We start from the raw sequence: 12,868 nt of genomic DNA, 5'->3' as shown, positions 1-12,868 counted from the left end.
TTATATCAAGTTTTCTTTTTTTTTTTTTTTAAATTTTATTTTATGTCTATTAAATTATGTACAATTTACGGTGACCCCTCTACGGTATATACAAAAATTTAAGAAGGATATAATTACCAAATAATTAAGAATATATTAGTAAAAATAATTATCGTATAATAAAAATAATATTAAATTAAGATAAATAATTAGCCTAATTAAAATTTTAAAAATTTTAAAATTAGATTAAAATGTATCATTTTTTTCTAAAATGAAAAATGATAGAATAAATAAGAGAGGAAGTAATAATCAACTTATTACTATTTTTTCTATTTATCACACCCATTTTTATTAAGTTTTTAATAATTTTTTTTTATAATATACCCACTTTACTTTATGCTCAAACAAAATGACATTAGAGATTATAAATTTGGTGGATATAGGAATATGCATAATTAATTTTATAGTTATTTATAAAATAAATAGAATAAAAAAATTATTTCTTATATAAAAAATAAATTATATTAATATTTTAATTATTTTTTAATGCTAATTGATTTGATAAGTATTTGCCTTTATGGTATTTTTTTTACAAATAAATTTATTAGTGATGTGTTTCATTTATGTTTTTTTCCCTCTTAATTTTTTACAATTATTCAATCTTATGCATTTAAAATATTGTATTCAATAATTATATTACATCAAAAGTATCAATATATATATATATATATATAAAGTAAGTGAATACACCTCAAAAATTTTTAAAAAATTAAAATTTTGAGTTAAGAATTTATTCAAAGAGTATTTAGATCTAATTTCATATTGGGATATAAAATTCATTTTTTTTTATATTTCAATTATTATAAGGAACCTCACATTTAGAATCTTATTAAATTCGTAAATAAAGCTATTACCATTTAATTATAATATATAAAATTGTATATATATCTTAACACAAATTTTATTGGTAACATAAAAGACTTTTTGGATTTACATATCAATAAATATATTAACAATTGATTATGTATACAAAAATCACTGACAATTAATTATATATATACTCTTCCCGTCCCATTGAAAGATTATCATTTTTATTTTCGTCCCTTCCAAAACAAAATTATCATTTTCTAATTTAGTAATTTTACTACCCCACTTAATATAATAAATATCATTCCAACTTACAATATACTACATAAATGTTATTATTTTTATATTACACAATACTAATAAAGTTTTTTTTCACTACCACCTAATATAATACTAATATTAAAAAATTTACATGTAAAAAAATAAATGATAATATTTTTAGCGGACGAAGGGAGTATATTTTTTCTAAAAACTTAATTGAATTCTTGTTTGTTTCTTAGGTTGCATTTGAACGTGCCCAAATAGTCCATGCATGACACGTGTGGCTGCTGCACTTGTTTTGACTTTTACTCTAAACTTCATATATTCGGTACTTTCCGTCTCATGTTGGATGTCTTGATTACTATAAATACGAGAGAATTTAGGATAAATATAATTAGTAAATAATTAAGAATGTATTAATAAAAATAATTATTTTATAATATGAATAATTATAGATTAAGATTGAAATAACAAAATAATTTAATTAAAATTTTTAAAAAAATTAGAAAATATAAAATGAGATTAAAGTTTATAATCATATTTCAAAAAAAAAATGATATGGAATGTGGGACGAACAGAAACGACAACGTGGACATGGTAAGTGAGACGGAGGGAGTATTAAGTAGGATCTGTTTGAATGAGTTTTAAAATTGATTACTCCCTCCATTTCACGGTCTTAATTTTTTAAAAAATAATTTAAAAGAATAATAATATTATATAAATAAGTAAGTTTGTATAAAACAAAAAATAAAATAAAATATATCATTGTGTTTAGTAAGGCTAAGAATAAACTATGATCTATCATTGTGTTTAGTAAGGCTAAGAATAAACTATGATCGAGATGATATTGAGATAAATAAGATAAGAGTGAGTGTAATAAATTGATAATGACCCCATAGATTATAAATAAAAATACACTATTTAAGTGGCAAAGTATGTTTATTTTGTGAGATAATTTAAATGAGTATTTTTTTTTTATGTAAAATATGAGAAATTTGTAGAAAATATAAAATAATAAACATATATAATATATTAATATTTTTGAGAAAATGTATATGTATTTTTTGTTAAAAGAATCGTGTGATAGTATAATCAAATAAATTATTATTATTATTGTACATGCAATCAACAAGATTGTTTTTTTTTTTTTTTTTTTTTTTTTTTTAATTTGGATTTGGAGTTTTGATTTTTCTTTAACCAATGAATTGATGTAATATTGTTTAATATAAATATGATTAATATTTCTTTAAAAAAAATATATACTCTATCAAATTTATTTTTACTTTTTTTTTTTTTTGTTCGTCCCTCAAATTAATCTTATTATTATATTTGAAAAAGTTAAAAAGTCAGAATTTAATTATTATCTTTCTCGCAACACTTATTTACAATAATGTCGTTGACTTTATTATGTTATTTTTTCATTCTCTTTAATTTCTAATTAAATTTTTTAAAAATATCTAAAACTATTTTTTTACTTTTTTTTTTTCAATAAAATATTTATTTTTTAAATTCGTGTGTCAAGTCCAAATTGACTAAAATTTTCGAATAGAGGAAATATACTTTTATTAAATAAGGTAGAAACAAATAGTTAAAAATAAAAGATAAATGTAAAAGAAACAAATTATTTTAAAAAACGTACTTTATTCTCCCATTTTGTTTATCCCACTTTAATTACTATTTTTCTATTTTGAGTGAAAATTATTAAATCAAATTTTACTTAAATTATACTCATTTCATCTCATATTAAATTATTATTTTTTATTATTTTTGTTCGTCTTCAATTTCAAAGTATCAATTATAAAAAATGTAAAAATTTAAATTTAGATAAAAAAAATTTTGTGAGAAGAATATAGTATATAAATATCATTTTGATAATAAATTTTTATATAATATAAATAAATAAAGAGTTTATTTTATTTATTTATAATTAATTTAAATTAATTTTAAAATAGGACGACAAAAACAAAAAAAAAACAAAAAAAGAAATAATTTGTAATAGGATCAAAAGAGTGTTATTTTATAGTATAATTTTTCATATTTAATTACACCCAATTTTAAAATTTCTTTTTAAGAAATACTTTAATATATACTTCTTAGTGATAAAGACATTGTATTTAACATTGTATTTAAGATAATGATATTTAATAAATTAATAATAATACATTATTATTTATTATATTATCTTATTATTTTTTTTAGGATTAATAATATTGATAATTTTAATAGATGTAATTAAAAGAAATTGGAATATATATTTAAAATTTTTAAAATTATATATAATTAAAAAAATTAGTTTGAATTTATAATAATAATAATAATAATAATAATAATAATAATAATAATAATAATAATAATAATAATGTTTGATAATATGTTTTGAAAAAAAAAAAAGAAAGAAAATTCGAGAAATACAAAATCAAATTAATCTAATGCGGATTAAAATCATAATTCGAAAACTCAAGTTCAGCTCTAATGGCGATGCTTTTTTGCATTGGAAATTTGGATCATCTCACCTGCCAATTTTCACTACAGTTTGCGGACTTCCCCACGTCGATTGGTGCAGTGGTTTACTTCGTGGAAAACTTTCATCAGATTGCGGTGAATCGAGAGCGAGTGCATTAACGTCTCAGTCAAAGCCAAAGGCATGGGGTAAAATTACCGAATTCATCAATAGTCTTCGATTCAAACAAATATTTAATTTTAGGTTATTCTTCGCGCTTGAATGAGTTTCGTCTCAAATTTCATCTGACTCTGTGGCGTGCATGCGAGTTGGTGGTATGAATTGTGAATGTCTTTTACTTATTTCTGTTTTTGAGCTACGAAAAGATGGATGATGGTCTTTGTATATGAATTTAAACGTGAGGTCAAATATGAAGAAGCTTCCTGTTGAAATATCATTTTTGAGCGGTTGTGATTTTATTTGTTTAAGAAAATGCAGGTTGGATTTATTTTTGTGAAATAATTGTTAGGATGGAGTTTAGCAATGAATGGGGAGGAAAAGTCTGCAGAAATTGATGGATGAAATTATTTTATAATATTTTTGGGATTTTGGTCCAAGGGGACGACTACACAGTCTTGATTTTAGATGTGATGCTTTTTCTTGAATTTGCCAGGGCTACTTTAGGCATATGCTTTGCTGACTATGTTTTGTAATCTCTTGTTTTTCTATAGCCTTTTTTGGTTTTGAAGTTTCCATTAAAGTTTGGATCAGAAACTCTGCTGTAAGGGACATTTTTAGTCTCCCTTAAGGATCATTGATTGTTGCTAAAATAACCATTCAGTTAACTAACTGAGCATATATAGATAAAGTGGTAAGGTCATGGTTGTTGCAAATGTAGGGACTGCGAAATAGGAGATTAAATTACACATACATTTTGATGAGGTTTAGCAATTTGTGCCTATGATCTTGTGGATAATGATCAAGCTATCTCCCGATATATGTCAAGAGGAGTGGAATCATTGCTGTTGGAAGAGAATTACACATAAAACTCAGTCTTTTGTTATTACTTCACGATTGTCTTTTTGGTTTGGTTGATACTTGATGAATTAGAGTTTCCATCTTATATATGTGAGTGGCATAGATGCAGATTAGGGAAACAGTTCAGTGAATGTATATCACATCAGGTGCCTTTATTTTTTCCAATTTGTTTTGAATTTTCCACAGGACACATCATATAATTGTGTACATTGTATCTACTAAATCTATCAACCAGAGCATATCATATTCATATGAGATCCTATTTAATTTTCCATCAGGGCCATTGCTAATGTAATTACTCAAGCAGTAGTGGCAAATCCGGACCTTGTGAGTTTTCTATGAAGTTTGATGGAACTTGGACAAGATTATCTTTATACTAAGGAATGGAAAAAATCAAAACATTTACTCCTTTCGGATTGGTAGGTAGCATTCTTGTTTTCAGTAATTGCATGGAAAAAATGGCAAGAGTTTTGTAGGTCTCTCATGAATTTTGATAACTACAAGTAATTGTGGAAAAACAAAATTCGGCAGTTTCCGTTGTCTGCTCATCTTTTGAACACTGCAAGAGTCAGCATCATCTTTTAATTTAGATTTGCTTATCGATCTGTATGGAAATAGAAGACACAGACAAAATGCTTTGGACTTTTCAAAGATGGAATATGCATTTTGTCCATGGATATGTGTTGTGTAGTATAAATTTATGATTTCTGAGGCTGAGAAAAAGGCATTGTAGAAGAAAAAATTAGAGTTTTCTGTAACGTTGTTAGGTGTGCTAGGAGGGTAGCAGCTTCCCTTGTACATTAATTAATCCATACATGATGTGACCCACTAGGTTCATTCATATTCGATTTGGAGTTTTATTTAAATACTTTTAGTTTAATCTAATTTCATGGAAAGGTAAAATTTGATTGTTTCCAAATTAAGTTTAGGCTGGGTAATAGGAAATGCTTTTGGCAATTATTGTGAGCTAAATTTGGCCGTGTAAAGCTAAAATGGACTTTTTGTCTGATTTTTGGTTAGAGAATAGGAAATGGTTTGAACAATTAGTCTGAACTGAGGTTGTAATTATGTTGCATTTCATTTTTCTTTTATTTTTCAAAAAATGGTTGAGGTATTTAGTCAAATGTTACTAAGGGTAGGTGGTCTTTGATCTTCTCTTTATTGAGACCAACTAATGAAGAAAACATGAGTTGAAAATTGTGAAAGTGTGAAAGGCATAACTTAGACTAAATTCACTGGAGATAATATTAAATTATAATGTATGATAAGGAATGCTTGCTCTAGTCTCTGTTATGTAAATTACAAGGATATCAATAACAATAAATTAATAAAACACACCTTATTAATTTCAAATGTTTATGCATCTAGAGGACCAAGAAATGACATGATGAGTTGGTAATCTGAGAGTGACACAAGCTACCTTTCATTGTTTGCATGTGTATAAATGTCCTCCTCGGTATTCTCTATAGTCCACTTTGCAAATTTTGTTGGAGAGGATTGATATTGACACAAGTTAGCAGCAATAATGTACAAGGCTTTGTCATTCAGTTTCATGCCTTGCAAAACTGTTTTGCAGCCTAGAGCTAGGTAACATAATAGATTAAAGATTGTGTTTCTGCATTCTATCATACCTACTAATGGGCTTAAATAATAATACATCTTGTTTTCCCGTTTTGATGCAGTATTGCATCGCGGGACAATGAAAATGGTAAGTGATTGCCTATTGTCGAAAGATATATGGTCTAAGTTTTCGATGTGCAATATTGTTGATCAGTTGATATGTAACTCATGCAGCTGTCAGTTATCGAACAAAAGTTGCTCGCAATCCATCCATGGAAAGGCTGCAGAATAACTATTTGTTCCCTGAGGTTGGTTGTTTTTTGATGAAATCCTCATTCTCATGTTTCTTGCTGAAGACAATTCAGTCTTCTTTTGTGGTTTGTGATAAAGAATTCAACTTTAATCATGTTCTTGATGAAGATCAGCCATAACTTTTCTTGGTTACCTATCTTGAAGCCGGTATCTTGTTATATTGCAGATATCCGAACGCGAAATCCAGCATATGAAAAAGTATCCCAATGCAAAGGTTATAAGTCTTGGCATCGGTGACACTACACAGCCCCTACCAGATGTCGTGGCTTCGAGCATGGCTGATGTAAATTTCGCTCTACACTCTGAAATCTACTCTTATTTTGTTCAACTTTTCTGAATCGTAACTTGGCCAGTTTATGTCGATGTAAATACACAATTACTTTACACACATTCTGATAGATAAAGAAACTTCAGAAAAGGTAATGTTCTTAACATAATCTTCATCGGACGTTCATTGATCACATCCTGTGTTCCAGTATGCGTATGGACTTTCGACGCTTAAAGGCTATCGGGGTTATGGAGCTGAGCAAGGGAGCACGGTAAGGAGTCCTTGGCCAAGAACTATTTCTTTTATATCTAGTTATTGTGTTGGTAAGAAATGATCTAATGGTGAGAAAGATGAATTAATCTAGAGCTCATAACTTCAAAATCCGCACTTTTTCTCATCACTAAAAACAAAAGCTGTCTTATTATTAGTCCAATAAGGTCACTTCTTCCCAGTGATAACTCTTGCTAGTGTTGCAGGAGCTAAGAAAAGCAATAGCAGAAACATTTTACAAAGACATGGGCATACAGGACACAGAAGTGTTTGTATCTGATGGCGCGCAATGCGATATCTCTCGCCTGCAGGTATAGATATAAGAGGTCTTCGACCCGTATAACTTTTCCCCATCGATCTTTCGATCAATCTCAGGTAGCTTTTAATGTTTCATTGCAGCTGCTCTTTGGATCGAACATGTCCATAGCAACTCAAGATCCAATTTTTCCGGTACTCTTTAATATTCACGGATTTCGAGTTTCACTACAGCCAAGTATCTTTATGGTCTCCAACCACACTTGCTTTGAGACAGGCCTACATAGATTCAAGCGTCATAATTGGACAGACCGGGGATGTCGAAAAGGATTCCGGGAGGTACCAAAATATAGAATACATGAAATGCGAACCTCAGAATAATTTCTTCCCAGACTTCTCAAAAGTCGCAAGAACCGACATTATTTTCCTGTGCTCTCCCAACAATCCCACTGGGCACGCTGCCTCCAGGGAGCAGTTACACGAGCTTATTCGATTTGCACAGAGAAATGGCTCTATCATCGTATATGACTCTGCCTATGCAGGCTATATCACCGATGGTAGTCCTCGATCCATATATGAAATTCCCGGCGCCAAAAAGGTAATACATATATATATAGCTATATTCCCTTGAAATGACTTACCTCAAGCTCTCGATGGATCGCAATTTCCTTTGCTCCTATGTCTGTCAAAGGTTGCTATAGAAGTCTCATCATTTTCCAAGTTTGTTGGATTCACCGGGGTTCGTCTTGGTTGGACTGTCATCCCCAAGGAGCTGTTGTATTCGAACGGGTTTCCTGTTATTCACGACTTCAATCGTATTGCATGTACCTGCTTTAATGGTGCCTCCAGAATAGCCCAGGCTGGTGGGCTTGCTAGCTTGACGGGCGAGGGCTTCAAGGTGAGCTTCAAACCTCAAACTTCTTTGTTTATCTTCAGGAAGTTTTTCAACTTCAGTACGGTGCTGATTACTCTTGGCTGCAATTTTACCAGGGCGTGCTGTCTCTCGTCAATTACTACCAGGAGAACGCAAAAATACTGCTCGAAACTTTTAAACTGCTCGGATTGAAGGCCTATGGTGGCGTAAATGCGCCATATCTCTGGGTACACTTTCCAGGTTCCAATTCATGGGATGTGTTCAATGAAATTCTTGAGAAAACACACATAATTACCGTCCCGGGGAGTGGATTTGGCCCGGCTGGGAAGGAGTTCATCAGGGTAACTGCTTTCGGCCGCCGGGAAAACATTCTGGAAGCTACAAAGAGGCTGACAGGCCTTCTCTGATACAGACAAAGAAGAATTCATGGATTCCTGGATTCCCATGGATAACAATGCCCCAACTATAGGCAGGAAGTAGAAATAAACTATAGGATCTATCTTTTGCATGTAATAATGTAGCAATTAAGGAATAAACAATGGGGATGAGATTATGTAGTTTTAGGCCAACACTAAGTTGGGACTTTTCAGCAAAAATATTTGAATCTACTATAAGAATAAGGGAGTAATAAATAAATGTGATTAAATCTTGGATTTGAAATGTAAGAAAATATGTTATCCTGAAGAGCTGAGTTTTTGTTGTACTTACCTTATTATTTTTGATGCATTCCAAATTTCTGATACAATGCAAAAATTCTTCGGTGCGGCCACCAAGTGCCGATCCAAAATCTTGGGAGATTCAATCAGGAAGCAAGTGACCGACAGCAAAAAGGTAGCTTCCTACAATGATGGACGACGCAAGTCCACAACGAGCCATCCGCAACCCTATGCCATTCAACAGTAAATTTTTGTCGGAGGGGTGGATCCCTGTTAGCCTCTCGAACCTCTTCCCAGGTCTCTTCCACTTAAGAAGCCTCCTTTCCATTGATAAATACTAAAGAAAACAGATCAAGTATAATTAGGCTCACAAATGAGAGGAAAATGATAATAATAGACTAAATCTCTAGGCTTCAGGCTGGTTAGCCGTCTTAATTGATTCCTAAAAATAAATCCATGAAGTTTATCTTTATCAATCGATAATGTAGAATTTCTGAGAAACCATGCCTTGGGAAGAACAGTACATTGTGACCGGCTTCTTGCAGTGTCAAAACCATGAGAGACAGCTGCAGCAAATGAACCTGAAACACCGGCAGCAAGACTGACAGATATTGGGGACAAGGGACCGATATCCTTGTCGTACCTAAACAAATTCTGCAGTAAGAAAACAAGGGAAAACAGAACCATGGTGTGTATGGATAGTCAGTTAATGACGGGTTCAAACCTGGGTATAGGGTCCATTCCTGCAGCTTTCCAGTAAAGCATAACTTGGTGCAAAAATTGCCAACTTGAGAAAAATACACCACCAAAAATGGAATCTCTAACAATTCCTGGTCTGAGACCTCTCCACAGAGCAGTCCATCCTTCCAAAGAAATGACTTCTGATGGCGTTTGAACAGTACTGACAGCTGGTGGTCTCCCTGAGCCCGTCATCAGCCATGGATACTCTTTCAAAGCATCAGAAATATTTGCATGTTTAGTGGTCAATGTGGACAAAATGCCAAGAGAGTTGCTCATTGCAGTCATGTCCATGGAAGATCTGGGTAGCAACCTTGATATTAAAGGACGGGCAACACTCTTCTCAGCACGGCGTGGAGGGGGTGTGGCATGAGAAACGGCAGACACTTGAGCACGAAGTTTGAGCAGTTCAAATGGAGAGGACACAAAAGACTCCGTCATCCCAGCAGCAAATCCTGCCATTAGAGCCTCCGATACAGACACATAATCATCTTCACGGCCATCTGATGAGTAAGCAGGAGTGTAAGAACCATGTGTCATATACAGGTAAAAGAACAGAACACGAACGATGGATAGTCCCTGCCCCGACAAGGTTACATACATTCTATAATCCAGATATAAAAATATGTTCATCTGAAAAGGTATAAATCAGCATGAATTCGTCGTTCATCGAACATGTGTTCTACAAATTGCATCTATCAGTTTTAGTTTTTGGACAGAAAACATCAGTACCATGAACCAATTTTCAAGTATGACAATTTACAAGTACAAGCAGCACATTTGTCCAGAAAAAGTATTCATAAAAATACCTAAAAATTGAACAATAATGATCACCTTTGTAGAATGCTGTCAATATTTCATAAACTCCAAAGCGGGCTCCCAGACCTAATGTTCTTCCTAAAATAGACCACTCAATGCCACGAAACAAACCTAAAATGCAAATAGGACATCAATCAGTTGATTCTAGTTTCTACTGTAAATGACCAATAAATGATCTACAAATATGAATACCCAAACAGCAAAAGCAAAATGCTATGATAAGAATAGAAGTAGCCAGTATTGCAAAAGGCAGTGAAAATAAGAACCGTGCAACCCATATAATGATTGTTGTTTGTTTTACATTAACATAATTATTTCATCCAAGACTACAAATTTCTTGTGGACTCAACTATCCTAACAAACAGCTGAAACCAAGGGTGTGTTTGTGTTTTGGGGGCATGATGGTGTTTTGAAAATAGTAAAAGTTTAAATTGAAAGTAGATGTTAGATATGATGTTTTATATGGAAAATGTGTTAGATAAGATGTTTTGAATGAAATATAGATTTTTGACATGATATTTTCTAATGAAAAATAGGTGTTTGATGGAAATCTTATATAGAAAATTGTTATTTTACTATAGAATGTTACTAGCTCTAGAACGAAGCAACAATGTTAACATTTTATGCATAACCACATTGATCTATTATTGACTAAACATAATTATTGATGTGGAAGAAGTCACTAATAAGTTATAAGTCATTTCGGGAATTAAAAATGAGCATATAGGCCCACAAAATCTAGAGATAAGGACATACAAACTCCGGAGCTTTAAATGTGATAACATTTTCTATTTGACTCGACTCGGTTTAGCTGATGTTTATTAAGAGGGCTGCATTTTCCATCTGGTTTTCTCATAACTGCCTCATGTAGTAACCAAAAACGTCGTTGAATACTCAAATTTGGGTTACATAAACGTACCTTGAAATCCTGACAAAAGTCCGACTCTGTAAAGTACATCAGGCACCGCCAATGTTTTCCCAGAGCTGGAGCCAACCTGTATTGATGTGCCTGTGTAAGACTGAGAATCGATTCAAAAAACATGCACGCACGCAAAGCAGGGATAATTGCGCAGGCAAACCCGTTCGACATCATTCTCATATTTTGAACCTGTATCAAGGTCTTGAGAGTATCAAGCGGGTACGTGGAAGCAGTGCCTAGTGCAGCAGATGCTCCAGCAGCAGCCACATGGACTGCAACTGTCTTATACTTGGCCAATTCATCCATCCTTGTAAGACACTTCAAATTAGTGAAAGAAGCCTGTTCTCCTCAATATCTTTAAAAGATCCAGCTTCTATGCTTCGATATTTTCCCATACACGAAAAGTGAAATCTCCACTACAAATCAAATGAAGATAGAAATCCATGCTAAATTAAGGATGAAATTACACGAATAAACATAAAAATGGAGATGAAAATCCCGCAGAATTGAAATTGATAATTAAGGATGAAACTACACAAATCAACATAAAAATGAAGATAGAAATCCATTCTAAATTGAAATTCATAATTAAGGATGTGTTATTATCTCAGAACCAATTGAACTTATCGATTAATCAAAAAAACAGTTTGATTCTCGATGGCAAAAGACTTGACTCTCTAATTCATGAATCAGTCTTGTGAAAATAATGGAGACACTAGGACTCTCACTCCATTGGACAACAAAATAACCGAACGAAGCAAACTACCAGACAACAATCAAAATTAATTCGCATATAAAGGTAAAATCAATTAACCAAAGCTGCGTAATAGGATAGTACAAGGTTTAACTTACCTTTTCTCCTTGACAAGGATTGGTTGGAGGCGGCTACGACAGCCCTCCGCCGAAAGCTCAAATAACTAATGGTAATAATCGTGAGGAAGGAGGAGGAGATTCAGATTCAGTAACCATTGAAGCTGGAAATTGGAATTGCTTTGGGTCTGGTCCTGGGGGTTTAGGGGTTTAGTTTAGGGGTAGACTTGCTCAATCGATTTCGAACCACGGTTCCGGTTCAAATCGAACCGTCATCGACCGAAACCGACCGGTTTTTCCCTAGTTCGGATTCGATTTCTCTTGTCTCCGAACCGAACCGTAAACCTCCTGTTCAAATCGACCGTTTTGTATTTTTTTTTTTTTTGAAAAAAAAATATTAACCTGGTGATGAATGGGGACGGCGATGGAGAGTAGTGTGGGAGTCGGGAGGCGAGTGAAGAAGAGGAAAATGAAGAATAGTATAAACAAATGAGAGAATTTGGAAAGAAAAAGGAGATAGAAGATTTGCTTTTTCAATTAAATATTTCAAAATTTTATTATTTGAATTTTATATTTTTTAAAAAAATATTTCATCACGTATTATTTTAATTAAATAAAACTTTTTCAAACTTAACCAAAATAAACACAGTTGGCTGATGTTGTGGAGGTGTAATGAATTGAAAATTGATTAGGGCAAAAATATATATTAGTATTATATATTATTAATTTTTTATAAAATAAAAATAAAAATAATATTAATATTAATATTTTTAATTTTATAAATTTTTATTATATAATTATA

General features: G+C 31.8%; 2 protein-coding genes across 6 annotated transcripts; one reads left to right on the top strand and one right to left on the bottom strand.

Moving 5' to 3' along the window:
* The first annotated feature begins 3,656 nt into the window (after positions 1–3,656).
* Positions 3,657–8,806, top strand: LOC127261143 (aminotransferase ALD1, chloroplastic). Of its 2 annotated transcripts, XM_051289359.1 has the most exons (11): positions 3,657–3,756; positions 6,055–6,172; positions 6,268–6,293; positions 6,380–6,453; positions 6,624–6,740; positions 6,934–6,996; positions 7,202–7,306; positions 7,395–7,445; positions 7,528–7,848; positions 7,942–8,148; positions 8,241–8,806. In XM_051289359.1, the coding sequence occupies exons 2-11, from the start codon at positions 6,111–6,113 to the stop codon at positions 8,529–8,531; spliced, it is 1,317 nt and encodes a 438-aa protein (XP_051145316.1). In that variant the 5' UTR covers positions 3,657–3,756; positions 6,055–6,110; the 3' UTR covers positions 8,532–8,806. The 2 variants fall into 2 exon arrangements, with proteins under 2 accessions (XP_051145316.1, XP_051145317.1); XM_051289360.1 differs by lacking the exon at positions 6,055–6,172 and having other exon boundaries at positions 3,689–3,756.
* On the bottom strand, positions 7,128–12,355 carry LOC127261144 (mitochondrial RNA-splicing protein MRS3). 4 transcript variants are annotated; one of them, XM_051289362.1, is made up of 9 exons: positions 12,109–12,325; positions 11,446–11,672; positions 11,257–11,332; positions 10,353–10,448; positions 9,505–10,021; positions 9,288–9,423; positions 8,833–9,117; positions 7,622–8,522; positions 7,128–7,529 (listed from the first exon to the last, which is right to left on the bottom strand). In XM_051289362.1, the coding sequence occupies exons 2-7, from the start codon at positions 11,560–11,562 to the stop codon at positions 8,923–8,925; spliced, it is 1,137 nt and encodes a 378-aa protein (XP_051145319.1). In that variant the 5' UTR covers positions 11,563–11,672; positions 12,109–12,325; the 3' UTR covers positions 7,128–7,529; positions 7,622–8,522; positions 8,833–8,922. The 4 variants fall into 4 exon arrangements, with proteins under 4 accessions (XP_051145319.1, XP_051145318.1, XP_051145320.1 ...); XM_051289361.1 differs by having other exon boundaries at positions 7,622–8,527; positions 12,109–12,300; XM_051289363.1 differs by lacking the exon at positions 10,353–10,448 and having other exon boundaries at positions 7,622–8,527; positions 12,109–12,355.
* Positions 12,356–12,868: the final 513 nt, after the last annotated feature.

Source organism: Andrographis paniculata, unplaced genomic scaffold (genome assembly GCF_009805555.1).
Source record: "Andrographis paniculata isolate CXL003 unplaced genomic scaffold, ASM980555v1 Contig62END, whole genome shotgun sequence".
Classification (NCBI taxonomy): Eukaryota; Viridiplantae; Streptophyta; class Magnoliopsida; order Lamiales; family Acanthaceae; genus Andrographis; species Andrographis paniculata.
Note: the sequence above shows the minus strand (reverse complement) of the source record. Positions and strands in the feature narration are given on the sequence as shown.

Bases quoted from the DNA above. Each gene is read 5' to 3' on its own strand.
- LOC127261144 (XM_051289362.1), bottom strand. From the start codon at position 11,562: ATGGATGAATTGGCCAAGTATAAGACAGTTGCAGTCCATGTGGCTGCT. The intron at 11,333-11,445 runs GTTCAAAATATG...ACATCAATACAG, and splicing joins CTCTCAAGACCTTGATACAG to GTTGGCTCCAGCTCTGGGAA. The intron at 10,022-10,352 runs GTGATCATTATT...CTTACTCATCAG, and splicing joins ATTGACAGCATTCTACAAAG to ATGGCCGTGAAGATGATTAT.
- LOC127261143 (XM_051289359.1), top strand. From the start codon at position 6,111: ATGTACAAGGCTTTGTCATTCAGTTTCATGCCTTGCAAAACTGTTTTG. The intron at 6,997-7,201 runs GTAAGGAGTCCT...CTAGTGTTGCAG, and splicing joins GAGCTGAGCAAGGGAGCACG to GAGCTAAGAAAAGCAATAGC. The intron at 7,446-7,527 runs GTACTCTTTAAT...GCTTTGAGACAG, and splicing joins CTCAAGATCCAATTTTTCCG to GCCTACATAGATTCAAGCGT.